The sequence below is a fragment of the Danio aesculapii genome, chromosome 20, assembly GCF_903798145.1.
Source record: "Danio aesculapii chromosome 20, fDanAes4.1, whole genome shotgun sequence".
In the NCBI taxonomy this organism is placed as follows: Eukaryota; Metazoa; Chordata; class Actinopteri; order Cypriniformes; family Danionidae; genus Danio; species Danio aesculapii.
This window is the reverse complement of record NC_079454.1, coordinates 46404260-46422119: the sequence shown is the minus strand read 5'-3', so window position 1 is coordinate 46422119 and position 17860 is coordinate 46404260. Positions and strand designations below refer to the sequence as shown.

Genomic DNA, 17860 nt, shown 5'->3' with positions numbered 1-17860 from the left:
CCCCAATAAGACACGCCTAAACCAGCTAATCAAGCTCTTAAGCTACGGTCACACTGGGTTTTGTGTGTGCGAAATTCTGTCGTGCGGCGCTGCGAAAAGGGGCTGGATTAAACAAGATGACTAGACATTAAAAAAGCGAGCGATTTGCTCCATGTTTTAAATTTCTGTCCAGAGAGTTCATGTTTTGATTCTCGATTGGTCTCACGCAGTCAAGTGATGCGATTTCGCAGGTCAGAGTTCACCAAGCAGAGTTCACCAAGCAAACTTGACGCATGACCTTGCGTTTCCGGTCTGACACATTCGCGTGCGTATGAATGGAAGTCTATGGGAGGAAAAGCCCAGTGTGACCGCAGCTTTACTATGCTTTTTAGAAACATCCTTGCAGGTGTGTTGAAGCAAGTCGAGTTTGGACAAACCAATTTTGGTTTAGGTGTGTTTGATTAGACTTGGAGCAAAACTCTCCAGGACACCGGCCCTCCAGGACTGAGTTTGCACACCCCTGTTGTAGTATATTTAGTAAGGGTTTGATTAGCTGGTTCAGGTGTGTTTGATTAGAGTTGGAACTAAACTCTCCAGGACAGAGTCTGCACACCCCTGCCTTGTAAAGTGTGACCTTTTTTTCCCTCAGCATCTTTCATGTGAATTATTTACACTGCCATTAAATTGAACTGAACATAAACTTGGGAGAATGAGAATCAGACACACCTGAACCAGCTAATCAAGCTGTTACCAAGCTTTCTAGAAACATTCTTGCAGGTGTGTTGAAGCAAGTTGGAGCTAAAATCGGCACTGGACCTCCAGGACTGAGTTTGGACACCCCTATTCTAGTATATTTAGTAAGGGCATGATTAGCTTGTTCAGGTGTGTTTGAGTAGAGTTGGAACCAAACTCTCCAGGACACCAGCCCTCCAGTCAAAATGTCCTCGCTGCAGCCCACAGCTTGATGATGTAGGCCAGTGTTTCCCAACTCTGTTCCTGGAGGCACACCAACAGTACATATTTTGGATGTCTCCCTTTTCTGACCCATTAACTTCAGGTGTTGGAGTCTCTTCTGATGTTATGATAAGTTGATTCAGGTGTGTTTGATTAGGGAGAGGTTGAAAATGTGTACTGTTGGTGTGCCTTCAGGAACAGGGTTGGGAGACACTGATGTAGGCGATCGTCAACTACATAGCGGACCTTGTACCGCCCACTAAGGTAGCGCCCATGCGACTGACAGTTGGGTTTAGGCTAGGGGGAGGTGTAAGCAATCGCCAACTACGTAGTTTACCTTGTACCGCCCACTAAGGTAGTGCCCATGCTACTGTGACGGTTAAGTTTAGGGTAGAGGGAGGTATAAGCGATCGACAACTACGTAGTGGACCTTGTACCGCCCACTAAGGTAACGCCCATGCTACTGTGACAGTTGGGTTTAGGCTAGGGGGAGGTGTAGGCAATCGCCAACTACGTAGTTTACCTTGTACCGCCCACTAAGGTAGTGCCCATGCTACTGTGACGGTTGGGTTTAGGGTAGAGGGAGGTATAAGCGATCGTCAACTACGTAGTGGACCTTGTACCGCCCACTAAGGTAGCGCCCATGCTGCTGTGACAGTTGGGTTTACGGTAGGGGGAGGTGTAGGCAGTCGTCAACTACGTAGTGGACCTTGTGCCGCCCACTAAGGTAGCGCCCATGCTACTGTGACGGTTGGGTTTAGGGTAGGGGGAGGTGTAGGCAATCGCCAACTATGTAGTTTACCTTGTACCGCCCATTAAGGTAGCGCCCATGCTACTGTGACGGTTGGGGTTAGGGTAGGGGGAGGTATAGGCGATCGTTAACGACGTAATGGACCTTGTACCGCCCACTAAGGTAGTCCTCATGCTACTGTGACGGTTTAGGGCAGGGGGAGGTGTAGGCAATCGTCAACTACGTAGCGAATCTGGTCATCTACATAAGTGGGACCATTTATTTTCTCAGCATCCTGCATGTGAATTCAGTAACTTATTTTCATTGCCTTTTAAATTGAACTAGCTGAATATAAACTTGGGAGGATGAGAACACATTTCATGTGCTTTTAGTAATATTTAAGAAGGCTTCCAGCATCAAAACACAAACGATATCCACATTCATCTGGTCCCATAATTACACATTTTATTAAATGCAAACAATAAGCAATGCAGGGGTGTTTAATGTAATTGACAGCCATTCTTTTAAACACCTACTACATCATTCACTGCTGTAAAGTAGCATGCTCTTAAACACAGTCAAAAGTATATGGGCATTTTGTTTTCTCGGTTATTTTAGATGACAATAAAGAGAAAGTGTTCACATGATGTAGCTAGTTTTGCTTTATATAAACTATTAGGTAGCACTTTAGTTTAGGTCACAATTCATGCTATTAACTAGTGGATTATTACCTGCCTATTATTAAGATATTAACTGTTCATTATAAAGTATGATCTTATTCTGCATCCCTAATCATACCCATAACATAACCCAACTTCTACCTTAATAACTATTGATAAACAGCTAATTAGTAGTTATTTAAGCTAATAGAGCTGCTTGATGGTTTGTTAATGCCGTGAATAGTGACCTAAACTAAAGTGTTAGCGTCTATTATTCTTGTTTTTCAGGCTTTCACATTAAACATTAAACTTGACTTGCAGCAATAACAAATGTCTAAAGCGGTTGTAATTGGGTACGACGTATAATAATGCATTCATTTAAAGCAGACCGCACACGCAGGCAACACAGAAAGATGACGTCTCAGTTGGTTTGAATGGTTAAGTTGTTTCCGTCATCTGTTGATCCACAGAGGCCAGCTCCTCCAGTTGTTTTAACTGCTGACAGAAAAACACAGGAATTAAATGTCAGGATTCTTCAAAAACAATGCCTTAAAGGGGTAGTTCACTCAGAAATTGATTTATTCTCCCTCATGTGCAATGGTCTCGAACTCGATTACTGGTGATCCACAGCTCTGCACAGTTTAGCTCCAACTCAAACTTGCTGCTTTTTTTTATAATAATTTTTTTCAGGGTTTTCATCTTTAATGTGTAGGACAGTAGAGATTATTGACAGGAAAGCATTGGGAACAGAGAGAGGGGAAGGGACGCCAGGCGGGAATTGAACTCAGGTCGCCGTGAGCTTCGGAGTGCATGTGTCGACGCATTAACCACTACACCACTGGCGCTGACCAACTCAAACCTGCTTAATAGTCTCTAGTAGCCTTGATTAGTTGGATCAGGTGTGTATAATTAGAGTTCGAGCAAAACTGTGCAGAGCTGTGGCCCTCCGGGAATCCAGTTTGAGACCTTTGCTCATGCGATTTTAAACCTTTGTGAGTTTAAATATCATAAAAGAAGATGTTTAGAAAAATGTTGGAAGTTTGTGGCATCCCCATTCGCCCTACTTTTACTATGGCCTAAAAGTATGTTTTGTTTTTTTTTTTTTGAGAAATAGTTTGTACTTTTCGAGTGTGTAACAGAAGAGTATGCAAGATTTGGGGCATACTACTACCTCATTAACAGCCTTCTGTTGCTTAGTTATGTCCCGTCAATCATCTTCTTCCACCGTTCATATTTCTCCTTCATATTTAATTTCCCACCATATTAGCAAAGCGGGAGCAGATTAACTTTCACAAGTCTTTCATTCAGAGAAATCTCTTCAGTTGTTTGCATAATTTTACTCTCACCGGCCACTTTATTAGGTACACATGTCCAACTGCTTGTTATCATAAATTTCTTATCAGCCAATCACATGGCAGCAACTCAATGCATTTTGGCATGTAAACTTGGTCAAGACGATCTACTGCAGTTCAAACCGAGCATCAGAATGGGGAAGAAAGGTGATTTAAGTGACTTTGAACGTGGCATGGTTGTTTGTGACAGACGGGCTGGTCTGAGTATTTCAGAAACTGCTGATCTACTGGGATTTTCACGCACAACCTTCTCTAGGGTTTACAGAGAATGATCTGAAAAAGAGAAAATATCCAGTGAGTGGCAGTTCTGTAGGCGCAAATGACTTGTTGATGCCAGAGGTCAGAGGAGAATGGCCAAACTGGTTCCAGCTGTTAGAAAGGCAACAGTAACTCAAATAACCACTCATTACAACCGAGGTCTGCAGAAGTGCATCTCTGAACACACATGTCCAACCTTGAGGTGGATGCTCTACAGCAGCAGAAGACGACACTGGGTGCCACTCAGAGATGTATAGTAACGAAGTAGAACTACTTCACTACTGTACTTAAGTACTAAAAGGCAGTATCTGTACTTTACTGGAGTATTGTTTTTTTCTCCTACTTCCACTTTTACTTAAGTACATATTTTCGATGAGTTTAATACTTTTACTCCGATAGATTTTTTATGAGCTGCATCGTTACTCGTTACTAGAGGTGTCAAAATGGTCGATATCGGTTCAGTAATAGATCATAACGGGTTATTACGTACTGACGTCATTTATCTCCTATGTGCGGTGTCACAATACTATGGCGAAGGACGGAGGCGCGAGGGCGAGTGAAGGCGGCACAGCACACGAGCCGCTATTTCACTACTACAGAGAAATGTTGTGAGACTCAACTGTTCATCTCCTCTTGGTTGTTAAAGCGATACTTGTGGATCCAGACCTGGGCGTGTATGAGGTGCAAGTTTTCTCCACTGTGTCTATTATAGATTACCTGTGATAACCGCGTATTATACATACATAGACTGTAACCGCGGCTGTTCTTCCCGCCATCAGTGAACAACGCTTTCATTTCTAAAGCCGATAGCAGCCTTTTCTGTTGAGAAGGTGAAGACAATAATCAATCAAAGGGGTGTAAGACCTCGCCTGTCAGCGTTTAAAAAGCAGGCGGGATAATATTTACATTAGTTTATTTGCTATAAATGCTCATGCTGTCTTCTGTGCATGAGTTTTGTTTGATACATTCAGAAAGAGTGTTTTCTTTGAGCGGGTCAAATTAAGGGTACAGTTCATATATATTACTGCTGTATTAAAGGACACAATTTTATTACAAGTAACCATTTAACTGTCACACCAAGAAAAAACCAATAGAATTTTTTTATTTATTGCATTTCTTAACTCCTAATGTTGCTAGTTAACACAATCAATACATTTTCCCCCAACACATCCTATAATTTCTAAAATATCAGCCTCTACCAAATGGTTGAGATGTTGGTTTATGGTAAAAGTACCAGAATGAATAAATATACTATAAAAATCTGAAGTTTAAGACCAATTTAATTAAAACATAATCAAAATGAAACATTTTTGAATACTAAATCATAGCCATAAGCCATAAAATATTTCAGATTTTAAAGCTGTTATAATCTGTCAGATCTGTGGTTCAAGCGTGAGAGAAAAACAGTATTGTAAGTCATGTTTCTTTTCTTTCTGCTTAATGACGTGCCCCCAAAAAAGAGATTTAAAATAAACAAAACAATATGTCTTTTGACTGCTTTCTTTAATAACTACATTACACAATACTTGTACTTTTACTTTCAGTACTTGAGTAGTAAATTTTGAAATAAACTACTTGCAATACTTAAGTACAAAAAATGTTGAATACTTTAGTACTTCCACTTAAGTATGGTGCTTAAAGAGCACTTTTACTTCTACTCAAGTCACTTTTTGATAGAGTACTTGTACTTTTACTTAAGTCTGGGTCTCTAGTACTTTATACATCTCTGGTGCCACTCCTGTCATCTAAGAACAGGAAACTGAGGCTACAATTCGCACAGACTCACCAAAATTGGCCTAGTGGCTTCCACAGTCACCAGATCTCAATCCAAAAGAGCACCTTTGGGATGTAGTTGAACAAGAGAAACAGATCATGGATGTGCAGCTGACAAATCTGCAGCAACTGCGTGATGCTATCATGTCAACATGGAGCAAAATCTCTGAGGAATATTTCCAGTACCTTGTTGAATCTGTGCCATGAAGGATTAAGGCAGTTCTGAAGGCAAAAGAGGGTCCAACCCGGTACTAGTATGGTGTACCTAATAAAGTGGCCAGTGAGTGTGCATTCAGAAGATAATGACCGCACATGTCTTTAAAATAAAAATATAAATTTATATGGTTATTGCAGATAGTTAAATTAAATATATTCCAGATGATCAAATGATATTATATTCCAGATGATTTGGTGAAGATCAAACATCTTTACTAAAGCCTCTCCTTTTTTTGTATATAATAATTTTTTAGGGGTTTTCACCTTTATTGACAGGACAGTGGAGATTAACAGACAGGAAAGTATTGAGAGTGGGAAAGGATTGGTAAAAGACCTCGAGCCGGGAATCGAACTTGGGTCGCGGTGAGCACCTGGGTGCTATATGTCGACGCCCTAACCACTAGGTTATTGGCGCCGACTAAAGCCTCTCCTTTTAATCGTTAATCTCGCATGTCCACCATGTTTGTAGTTTAACACTTTTTTTTCCTGTGTTTGTAGTTCTAATCAAATGTACGTCCATCATGCAATGGATTGTGGGTAATATTAGTGGTTAGACTATGCACGGATCTGCTCTTTGAAGATCTGCAAATATTAAACCGTCTGGGTAACTTTGGATACTCCTATTTAAATTTATGATGATCTCGGATGCAGGGCGATGCAGTGGCGCAATAGGTAGTGCTGTCGCCTCACAGGAAGAAGGTCACTGGTTCAAGCCTCGGCTGGGTCAATTGGCGTTTCTGTGTGGAGTTTGCATGTTCTCCCTGCATTTGCGTGGGTTTCCACTGCATGCTCAGGTTTCCCCCACAGTCCAAAGACATGCGGTACAGGTGAATTGGGTAGGCTAAATTGTTCGTTGTGTATGAGTGTGTGGATGTTTCCCAGAGATGGGTTGCAGCTGGAAGGGCATCCGCTGTGTCAAAAACGTGCTGGATAAGTTGCTGGTTCATTCCGCTGTGGTGACCCTGGATTAATAAAGGGACTAAGCCGAAAAGAAAGTGACTGAATGAATTGGACGCATTGATTCTGTTTTTGTTAATGGTGGATGTATAAATTGGGATGCTGAAATTGACTTCCATAGTATTTGTTTTTCATACTATGGAAGTCAATAGTTACAGATTTTAAGCTTTCATCAAAATATCTGTTGTGTTTAACAGTTGAAAAAAAAACTCCTAAAGCTTTGAAAGCACTTGAGGCTGAGTAAATTGAGTACATTTTCATTTTAGTGTGAACTATCCCTTTAATGCCAGGGCTTTTGTGTGTTTTCTATCATTCAATGTTTGCAGCCTACACCCACCCCCAAAAACACTCTGAATGAGAGGACATGGGTAGATCTAGTAAATGAAATCTCATATTTCCACAACCCCAGTTGAAATGTTATAGAAAGTAGTTACACAATATCCCTGTCATGATGAGAGATGATGCTCTTGGTATCCTGTAGAGTCTAGCTATCCCTCTTCACCCTTCAGCAAATGCAGCATTCGTGCATGTTTGCGGGTGGATTGAATAGCTCAGATGCCCTTGTGAAAGGAGAACATTCCTGGAAGGCAGTTCCCACTTTTTTTTTTGGTGCACATGTACTAAATAACCACAATTAGAGTATATCGAGGTGCTCTCATAGTCTATCCAATGATTCATGTTGAAGTCTAGTAAGAAGATCATTCAAGTGGAAAATTTCAAGCTCCATAAAGCAAGTTTGATTGCATTGATGTCATTCTTTGCTTGCAATTCGGCCATCAAGACCGGACTGGCTTAGTCAGTGCATGGTTTTTATGGCTGTTTTTTGGGGGATTTTAAGTAGTCCATTTGTTATACATCAGTGGTGTAACCTAGTCTGCTTGGAAAAAGTACACATTATGGTCTCCCGTCATTAACCTTTAGGATTTGATGTGTCTTTGAACAAGCTGATGAGTTGAATTATTGAAAAATTCAGTGTATAAAAGGGGCAGTTTTCACCCTTGTTCAAAACTGGCTTTCTTCTGTTGAACACAAAAGAAGGTATTTAGAAGAATGCTGGTTATAGGTGCCTACTGACTTCCATAGTAATTTTTCTCTTTACTGTGAAGCTGCGGTCACATTGGGCTTTTCCTCCCATAGACTTCCATTCATACGCACGCTAATGCGTCAGACCGGAAACGCAAGGTCATCTGTCAAGTTTCGCATGTTGCTGCGGTGCAAAGTTCAAGCTTGGTGAACTCTGACCTGCAAAATCGTATCACTTGACTGCATGAGACCAATCGAGGATCAAAACATGACTTGTCTGGACAGAAATTTAAAACATGGAGCAAATCGCTCGCTTTTTTTAATGTCTAATCATCTTGTTTAATCCCGCCCCTTTTCACAGCACCTCACGACAGAATTTCGCACACACAAAGCCCGGTGTGACCGTAGCTTGAAAGTCAATGGGTGCCATCATCCAGCATTCTTCAAAATATCTTCTCGTGTTCAACAGAAGACAGAATCTTGAAGGTTTTAAAGCACATAAGGGATGCATACTTTTGTTGGTACAGCAGCCTATGTGTGTCAATTTTAAAACAACAATTTTTAGGCCTCAGGTTTTTATTTCATATTGAAGTTTCATATTTAAATTGATATAATTTTTAATAAAATGTAGCTGTTTTTATTGCTATGAATGTAAACTGTTATAACGTTTTGTTTATTTTTGTATTTAATTTTAAACCACTTTAATCTGTGCAAGAAACCTCAAAGTCTATTCTTTAAAGCAATGCGAATGAGTTCAGTGTTCCAGAATTATTCATTCATTCATTTCGGCTTTTTCCCTTTATTAATCTGGGGTCGCCACAGCGGAATGAACCGCCAACTTATCCAGCACGTTTTACGCAGCGGATGCCCTTCCAGCTGCAACCCATCTCTGGGAAACATCCATACACTCATTCACACTCATACACTTCGGACAATTTAGCTTACCAAATTCACCTGTACCGCATGTCTTTGGACTGTGGGAGAAACCGGAGCACCCGGAGGAAACCCACGCGAACGCAGGGAGAACATGCAAACTCCACACAGAAACGCCAACTGACCTAGCCGAGGCTCGAACCAGCGACTTTCTTGCTGTGAGGCGACAGCACTACCTACTGCGCCACTGCGTCGCCGTTCCAGAATTATACTGATTTGAATTCTGACCCTTGCAGGCCTACACTCGGAAATGGGTGTGACAGTTAACGCTTTAAAAGGTCTCCTAAAAAAAAAAAACAATGTTCTGAACCATCAGCCTGAAGTTGGGTGTAGATCAGGGGTCACCAATCTCGTTCCTGGAGGTCCGGTGCCCTGCAGGGTTTAGCTCCAACTTGCCTCAACACACCTGCCTGGGTGTTACAAGTATACCTAGTAAGACCTTGATTAGCTTGTTCAGGTGTGTTTGATTAGGGTTGAAGCTAAAATCTGCAGGACACCGGACCTCCAGGAACAAGTCTGGTGAACTCTGGTGTAGATGGTGCTTTTTTTGACTGTCATGATTTTTTTGGTAACACTTTAAAATAATGGTCCATAGGTAAATGTCTTTACTAATATATTAACAAACAATTAGTAATACGTTTATTATATCTTTGTTAATGTTAGCTGACGTTATTTAAGTTTCAATAACATTAGTTCATGTTAACAGACGTTCATGTTATGCATTAACTAATGTGAACAGCATGAGACTGTGCATTAACTAATGTGAACAGCATGAATTTGGATGTTAATAATGCATTAATAAATGTTTTACAAAGGTATTCATACTTGGTTATTGTTAGTAAATATTAACTAACGGATATTATTCTAAAGTGTTATCGGTGTTTTTGGTTGCATGGAAAATGGTGATGGTTGTATGGTCATGTCTCGTACCGTGTAAGAGGTGCGTTCACGAGCTCCCAATCAATATTAAACGTCCAAACAGTTTGGGAGTTGTCAGTTTGGATTTGTGAGGTATGTGATGATAACATCATATGTTCTACAATAGTGTCTTATATAAGAGCCCTCCGACACTTTTTACATGAACTCATGTGTTATGCGTGCGTGCACATACCATCTTCCGGCCATCACTATTGGCACTGTGTGTGCCCCTGTAATGGTTACCGGTTCAAATTCAGCAAGACCCTAAGTGAGTGACACACTTAAAAGTCCCGTGAAATGCTTTGAAATGTGCACTTTTTTTTTTATTCGATGTTTCACATAATCTTAAACGTATGGAGCTAAAAATATGCCCAAACAATCTGAATTTGAATTGTGTTCATTTGAAGTATTGACAATTGTAATTTAATAAATCTGAATTTTATATGCCGTTAAAATTTTTTTTTTAACTCAATTTGAATTTCATAACTTGAATATTGAACATCTGAAACTTAAGATAACTGAATTTGTCAAGGCTGAATATTTTATGGACGTATTTTCAAATTTCAGATTTTTTTAATGTTCTGAGTTCCTGGACTGCAGATATCCAGTTTCTGAAAATATCATTTTAAGTTTTTAAGATGAAATTCAGAACATCAAATTCAATACCCTAAAATTCAAAACCAGAAATTCAGATTCAGTAGAAAGTAGGTCAGGCGTGATCAACAAGGAGAATCACTCACCTCTGCTTGATTCATAGTTAAGGACGAATTACAGGGTTCGAATTGTGAGGGTGGGGGTATGGGTGGGTGCTCTGGATATAGGTAAAAATAAATGTTTTTTATCTACACATAGCCTAATGTAAAAGTAAACTCAAATGTATTTTAGCTGGTATGGGGAAGGCTGCTTTCAGTTTCGGGTTACATAAAACAAACATGTTGGAAACTCAAGTGGTTTTCCCTGTATGCTGTTCACAACAATATAGACTTTTTAACGGCTCTTATGTTTTACTATTTGAAATAAAGTTTTAAGCACTTAACAAATGAGGTTAACAAGAAATCTCTGAGCGAATCATTCATAGTGAGTCACTTAATTCATTTATAAATGAGCCTAATCGAACGACTCTGAATGAACAATTCAGTGACAAAGAAAGATTTTGCGCCACACAGTGGACATTTTGGTTTTAATGTATTTTAGCCAAAAATAATGTAATATTTTTTTATATATTGAAAAATCAGATCATTTAAATAAATGTAAATGTAAGGTTAAATATGACATCTTAGATGTAAATAGATGATATTTAATAGAGGCAGCATTTCAGTGTTGATAATGGGCTTTGGACAAACATATCATAAAAATGTTCCTTAAAATACTTTACTATGCTATAATGCACTATACTATATTTAACAAATAGCATGTTATATAATGTGATGAAGAAGTGTGTGCATGCAAATATGTCATTTACCACAGTTGTAAAACGCTGGGACTGTTTGAAAATGCACCTGGAAAGAGCTGGAAAAGTCCTTAAAGGTGAAAGAGCCCTGTGTCTGTTGAAATAACTCATCAGAGGTTACCGTATAGGTCTTAATCAGCTATTTATCCCTCAAAACCCCAAAAACGTTAAATAAAATTAACCAGTGAGATGTAATTGAATTAAATATATGAATTTGGTTCACTGAAGCATATATATATATATATATATATATATATATATATATATATATATATATATATATATATATATAGATAGATAGATAGATAGATAGATAGATAGATATTATCTTTATTATTATTATTTTATTTTTTACACAAACTACTGAAAATAGCTGACCCCTGATTGTCAGTTTCCTGAGCCTCACATACACCAGTTAACTCATACAGCTCTGTGATTGGCCAAAATGCTTAGTTTGCCTTTTCGGTTATCGTCTACTCTTCCCTGTTGATCACCCCTGACCTACTTTCTGCTCAATCTGAATTTCATGAGCTGAATTTCTGGTTTTGAATTTCAGGATATTGAATTTGATGTTCTGAATTTCTTCATCTGAAAACTTAAAACTGTATTTTTAGAAACTGGATATCTGCAGTCCATGAATTCAGAACATAAAAAATCTAAAGTTAGGAAATACATCTATAAAAAACAGCCTTGACAAATTCAGTTATCTTAAATTTCAAATGTTCAATATTCAAGTTATGAAATTAAAAAAAGTCTAATTAAAATAAAATTTAACGGCATATAAAAATTCAGCTTTATTAAATTACAATTGTCAATAATTCAAATGAACACAATTCAAATTCAGATCCAGCTTCATATAAATGAACCATAAAGAGAGGGTGGGACATAGTGTAGCACCTCCCCTTTAAAAAAAAACAGCCAATAGTGTCTTGTTTTACAACAGCTCTGCCCGTGAGAGTAGTTAAGCTCAAACACATTAAATGAAAAGCAAATGAGAATCATCTTGAAGGGGGCGGGGCATGTCAGATACTAGAGAGCATTTGATTGGTCAATATTTGACGAGAAACTGTATGAGGTGACGTGAATAAAACCGTTGATCCATTTAGGTGGAAGTGACAAACTACAAGCTTTACATGTTTATATCTGCTTTATATCTACTAAATACAAATTTTGTCACTGTTTCGGAGCACACTAGCTTATAGATATCCTAAAAACTAACAATACTGATTTACTTTATTTTAATTTCACGGGACGTTTAACCCTTAGTAACTCTCGGAGGAGGATACTGTCAAGCATACTGTACCTCCTGTTGCGGGGCGCTGATTGCCTCCTCCGGTGACTCCTCTTGAGAAATCAAGCCCCTTTTGTATCTGAGAGTCTTAGCGAGTTCCTCTAGAGTGTGGTGGGGGTGCTGATCAGTACTTTCTCCCACCTTCAGGCTCTTTTTGTACCAGGCTGGGTGGTAGTAACCTCTGTCAATCCATGGAGAGCGTTTCTCGTAGCCGTCACCTTTGTTGAGTAGACGCTCCTCTAACTCCTTCTTTTTGTTTGTTAGGTATCTCAACGCAGCTTCTGCTGAATTCAGTTGTCCTTTGTTGAGCTCCTCTTCAACCTCCTGGCTGGCTTCACCTTCATCCTCAAGCTCCATGGAGTCACCACGCTTGTTGCGGTAATGTTTTTTGTGGTGATATCTGTGTGTGGGCTTCCAGTATCGTTTTGCAATATCCTCATCTTGCTCTTCAGACCCCTCAGGTTGCGCGTTCACCAAATCCTCAGTTTGTTTGGAGTGACCTTGGCTCCTTTTGCTTGGGAAGTCTTCTTGGCTTCTGTCATAGTCTGGATCTTCGATATCTCCATTCTCGCTGCGCTTGTGGTGCTTTTTCTTGTGATGGTATCTGTGCGTTGGCTTCCAGATCCTCTTTTCTATCTCCTCACTTTCTTCATCCATTTCTTCTCCATCCTCGTAGGTTCTTTTGGTGTAGCTTGGAAAGTCTTCTTGACTTCGGTCATAATCTGGATCTTCGATATCTCCATTCTCACTGCGCTTGTGGTGCTTTTTCTTGTGATGATATCTGTGCGTTGGCTTCCAGATCCTCTTCTCTCTCTCTTCACTTTCTTCATCCATTTCTTCTCCATTCATGTAGTTTCTTTTGTTGACGTAGCTTGGGAAGTCTTCTTGACTTCTATCGTAATCTGGTTCTTCGATATCCCCGTTCTCGCTGCGTTTGTGGTACTTTTTCTTATGGTGGTATCTGTGGGTCGGCTTCCAGATCCTCTTCTCCATCCCCTCATCTTCTTCATCTCCGTCCCCGTAGGTTCTTTTGATCATGTAGCTTGGGAAGGCTTCTTGACTTCTGTCGTAGTCCAGTTCATCACGTTTTTCCCTGCTGGTCAGAAGATGACTTCTTTTATACTCGTAGAAAGGATATTCCTCCTGACTCCGCTCCTCATCGGGATTATCACGCTTGTAAATCATAGAGAAAAATCTTTTCTGAGGAAACTCCTCCTGGCTTCTGTCATCATCAGAATCTTCTCTTTTATGCATGTTGAATCTTTTATAGAAACTTGGGAAATCTTCTTGGCTTCGTTCGTCATCCATTCCCTCACGTTTTTCCTTTAGTCTCCTCTTCATGAAACTTGGGAACTCTTCCTGGCTTCGATCGTCATCCATTCCCTCACGTTTTTCTTTCAGTCTTCTCTTCATGAAACTTGGGAACTCTTCCTGGCTTCGATCGTCATCCATTCCCTCGCGTTTTTCTTTAAGTCTTCTCTTCATGAAACTTGGGAACTCTTCCTGGCTTCGATCGTCATCCATTCCCTCACGTTTTTCCTTTAGTCTTCTCTTCATGAAACTTGGGAACTCTTCCTGGCTTCGATCGTCATCCATTCCCTCACGTTTTTCTTTCAGTCTTCTCTTCATGAAACTTGGGAACTCTTCCTGGCTTCGATCGTCATCCATTCCCTCACGTTTTTCCTTTAGTCTTCGCTTCATGAAACTTGGGAACTCTTCTTGGCTTCGTTCGTCATCCACTCCCTCATGTTTACCCTTGATTCCTCTTTTCATGAAGCTTGGGAATTCTTCTTGGCTCCGTTCATCACCCAGCTCCTCCCGTTTGTCAGCAGTCTTGAGGAGATGGTCAATGAGTTCCTCATCTTTGACTTTAGACTCATCTCTTGGTTTTTTCAGCTCCTCTTGAGTTGGTTCTTGAGCATCTTTCACATCTTTGGAATGACCTGGTCCTAAATAGAGGTAGAGATTAAAAAAAGGTTACTTGTAACCAGTGGTGTAAAACAACGAATTGCAAATGAATAAAGTAATTGAGTAGTTTTTAATCAGGAATTGTACTTTACTAAATAGCTTTTAAAATGTGTACTTTTACTTAACTGTGTTTTAGTGCTGTACCAGTACTTTTACTGCACTATTTACTTTCAGCCTGCAGTCACTATTTTATTTTTTCTTGTCTACGAAGATTGGTTAATGAGACTAATCAGTCCTGTGATTTCTGTCCAATCAAATCGTAAAACAATGAATTAAAATTAATCAAAATACTGTAACCAAATATGCCCCATGTGGCTCAGAGGATGAAAAGGGCTAAACATAATTATGACAACCCAATATCTTTTAAATCCCCCTGAGCTGGCAAACGGGGTGTGGCAAAAAAAGTGCTACGCTTTATTTACAATGTTAAAGATAAGAAAGAAAAAGAATATTTAATCACCCAAAGTATATTTACAAATGTGTACAATAAATGCACAAGAAGTAAACATACTTAAGTATGTTTTTTCCTATTTTTCCTAAGACGTTTTTTTTCCCTATTTTCAGCTTTCTCTTTAGTTATTTAGAAGTGAGGAGGGTTTAGTTAAAGTTTAGTTTGTGTTTCATTTGTTATTTGCTTTAATTGGCACTGCTTAATTTCCTTCCCTCTGTAAGGTTTGTTTCAACTTGCTTATTTGTTTCCTTTGCATTTATTGTATGCATTTGTAAATATACTTTGGGTGATTAAATATTCTTATTTTTTTCTTATCTTTATCATTGTAAATAAAGCGTACCACTTTTTTTGCCACACCCCGTTTGCCAACTTGGGTTGTCATAATTACGTTTAGCCACATGGGGCGTAACAGTACAAATTTTTAAAACCACTTAGTGAAGTACAATTCCTGATTAAATTATTTGGTTACAGTAATTTGATTAATTTGCAATTCATTGTTTTTTGATTTGATAGGACAGAAATCACAGGACTGATTATTCCAACCCAGGCTCATTCTGAGAACGTAGTCCCGTGGACGTTTCTGGAGACTGCGAAATACGTAGCCGGGGGTACGTACGGCTGCATTTCATTTTTTTAAGCGAACACTGCGGGGCGGTGATACGCCGTTCCCTTCGGCGCTTGCCGGCCGGCCGCTCGCCTCCGTGTGGAGGGCTTTCCCGCTGCAACCAGTTTGTCCGGTTAGCTCTTCGTGTACTCTGGCGGACTCGAGGCGCAGAGAGGGGCTGACCACGACGACGACGACCGGGTTCGAGTCCGGGGAAGAGCGGTTCCAGAAATCAGGTAAGAAAACAAAAACAAAATCCAAAAAATGAAGGGAACAAGTTCGTCACAGGGTGAGAATGTGGTCAAAATCCGAAAACGTGGTAAAAATCAGACGAGGGTTTTTCTTTTTCTGGACGGCTTTTGTGAATCGTGGTTGGGTTTAGGGATGGAGGAGGGTGGGTCAGCCGATTGGCCGGTCGCACGGTCAATCATTCTGTCATCCAGGCAGACAGGCGGAAGGTCGTTCGACAGCGGCCTCTCGCGGACTCGCGAAAACAAAAACTGCAAAAATACGTACCTCCCGGGACGTATTTCGCGGTCTCCAGAAACGTCCCCGGGACTACATTCTCAGAATGAGCCTGGATTATTCTACTTGACCAATTTCAAAGAAAACATACTTAAGTATCAGTATCAGTACTTACTGCACTATTTTATTTCAATCTGCAATCACTTTATTTTATCATCTATGAGGATTGCTTAAGTAGAATAATCAGAATACTTGCAATGACCGAGAGAATCCTGAGATGAGAAGGCACATTCCTGCTGTATGTATGATGAGTAAAATCACCAAATGGCGCTAAATAACAACTAAATGTACTACAGAATGCTTTGTTTTTAAATACATGCACAATTTGCATAATACACACTCTTTGCAATTCTTGACTACTTTAAGTAGTGCTACTTTTTACTCAGACTATCAGATAATTTGACTCTACTTGCACTTTGTTTTAGGAAGTTAATGGTACTTTTACTCGAGTATGATTTTTCAGTACCCTTTTTTCACCACTGCTTGTAGCTCATTTCCATTTCAGTGTGTATGCATTGCATGAATTCATCCAATTATTAGTCTGCAGTCTTAGAATGAAGCCACTGACCCACAACTGTCTCATCCACCAAGCAGGATGTGCTGAGGTTAGAATTGATGGTAATATAGTGCGACTGTTCTCGCGCTACATGTCCAAATGATATTTCACAACACATTTAAATGCAAACACTGTTATGCTGGATTTACCCTGATGAGATGTCTGCACTGAAAAAAAAAAAGATGATCATTGGATTTGCTACATTTTATTTTTAAGATAACTGATTGCAAACAATTTATATCGGCTAAATTTAAACTAAGTTGAACATTACTAAATTTAATTTATTTAAATTAAGCCTATATTAATTTTTTGCAACCATTTACCTTACAAAAATATAGTAAATGCGATGAATCAATCTTTTTTCAGTGTTCATATTAGATTATCCACTAATAAATCATAATTCTCCAACCTCAAAAACACTGAATGCAACACATACCTTGTGCGAGGATGTTTCTGCATTCTGGATGCAGCGGAGTATCATCAGTCTTATACAGCGCCTTTGAAAGGATCTCAACTAAACACTTGGTAAGCTATAAAAGAAGGAAGGTACTTTTATTAAAGCAAATAGAAACATTAATACATTGTTTTGTTTTTCATATAGACAGAAGATACAGCATACCAGCTCCTCTCTTCGGCTGTCCTGCTCAACTGGTATGGACCCTCCATCTGACAGAGTAAAAGCTTTGTATTACAGTAATCGTTATATCAGTATCATCAATTAGCTTTAACTTGTACAAAAAACATCCTAAAGAGGAGATATCCGTCATGATCTACTACTATAGTCCTGCAGTGAAAGTGTCGTGGTGCTGACCGTGGTGCTGAAGTGTTTATCCAGTGATTCTCCAGTATTTGACTTACCCGCAGCGAGGAAGACAAGCACGCAGAGAAAAGCCGCAAACTTCATGATGCACTGAGATGTTTTCTCCTGTCTTTGTTATCCGTATCAGATCTTTTGTCGTGTTTTTTTCTGTGTGGATGAGCAGAGAGAAGCTCGTCTGCGGCTCGGAGCGCGCGCTGCGTCTGTTTTGAGCGCGCGGGACACGCGGGTCTGCGCTCGTCAGTTCATGCGCTGCTTACGTCACGCCTAATGTGATTCCTAAATAGGACTACCGCACACACACACACACGTAAATTAAATCTTACAATACTTTGCCTATGTTTAGTATGGAAGTTACGTCGGTGCACTTGTTAATACATTTACATGCACAGTTTCTCTCTCATCACTCTTCAGCCTGGGAGTTTGAGATGTTGAGTAATGTAACT

The 17860-nt window shown here is 39.7% G+C and overlaps 1 protein-coding gene across 2 annotated transcripts; it reads right to left on the bottom strand.

Moving 5' to 3' along the window:
* Window positions 1–2116: 2116 nt before the first annotated feature.
* chgb (chromogranin B) lies at window positions 2117–17621 on the bottom strand. 2 transcript variants are annotated; one of them, XM_056445500.1, is made up of 5 exons: window positions 17456–17621; window positions 17217–17263; window positions 17034–17127; window positions 12506–14442; window positions 2117–2820 (listed from the first exon to the last, which is right to left on the bottom strand). In XM_056445500.1, the coding sequence occupies exons 1-5, from the start codon at window positions 17499–17501 to the stop codon at window positions 2761–2763; spliced, it is 2184 nt and encodes a 727-aa protein (XP_056301475.1). In that variant the 5' UTR covers window positions 17502–17621; the 3' UTR covers window positions 2117–2760. The 2 variants fall into 2 exon arrangements, with proteins under 2 accessions (XP_056301475.1, XP_056301476.1); XM_056445501.1 differs by having other exon boundaries at window positions 2117–2817.
* Window positions 17622–17860: the final 239 nt, after the last annotated feature.

Bases quoted from the DNA above. Each gene is read 5' to 3' on its own strand.
- chgb (XM_056445500.1), bottom strand. From the start codon at position 17,501: ATGAAGTTTGCGGCTTTTCTCTGCGTGCTTGTCTTCCTCGCTGCGG. The intron at 17,128-17,216 runs GTATGCTGTATC...CTTCTTTTATAG, and splicing joins ACAGCCGAAGAGAGGAGCTG to CTTACCAAGTGTTTAGTTGA. The intron at 14,443-17,033 runs GTATGTGTTGCA...ACCTCTATTTAG, and splicing joins CAGAAACATCCTCGCACAAG to GACCAGGTCATTCCAAAGAT.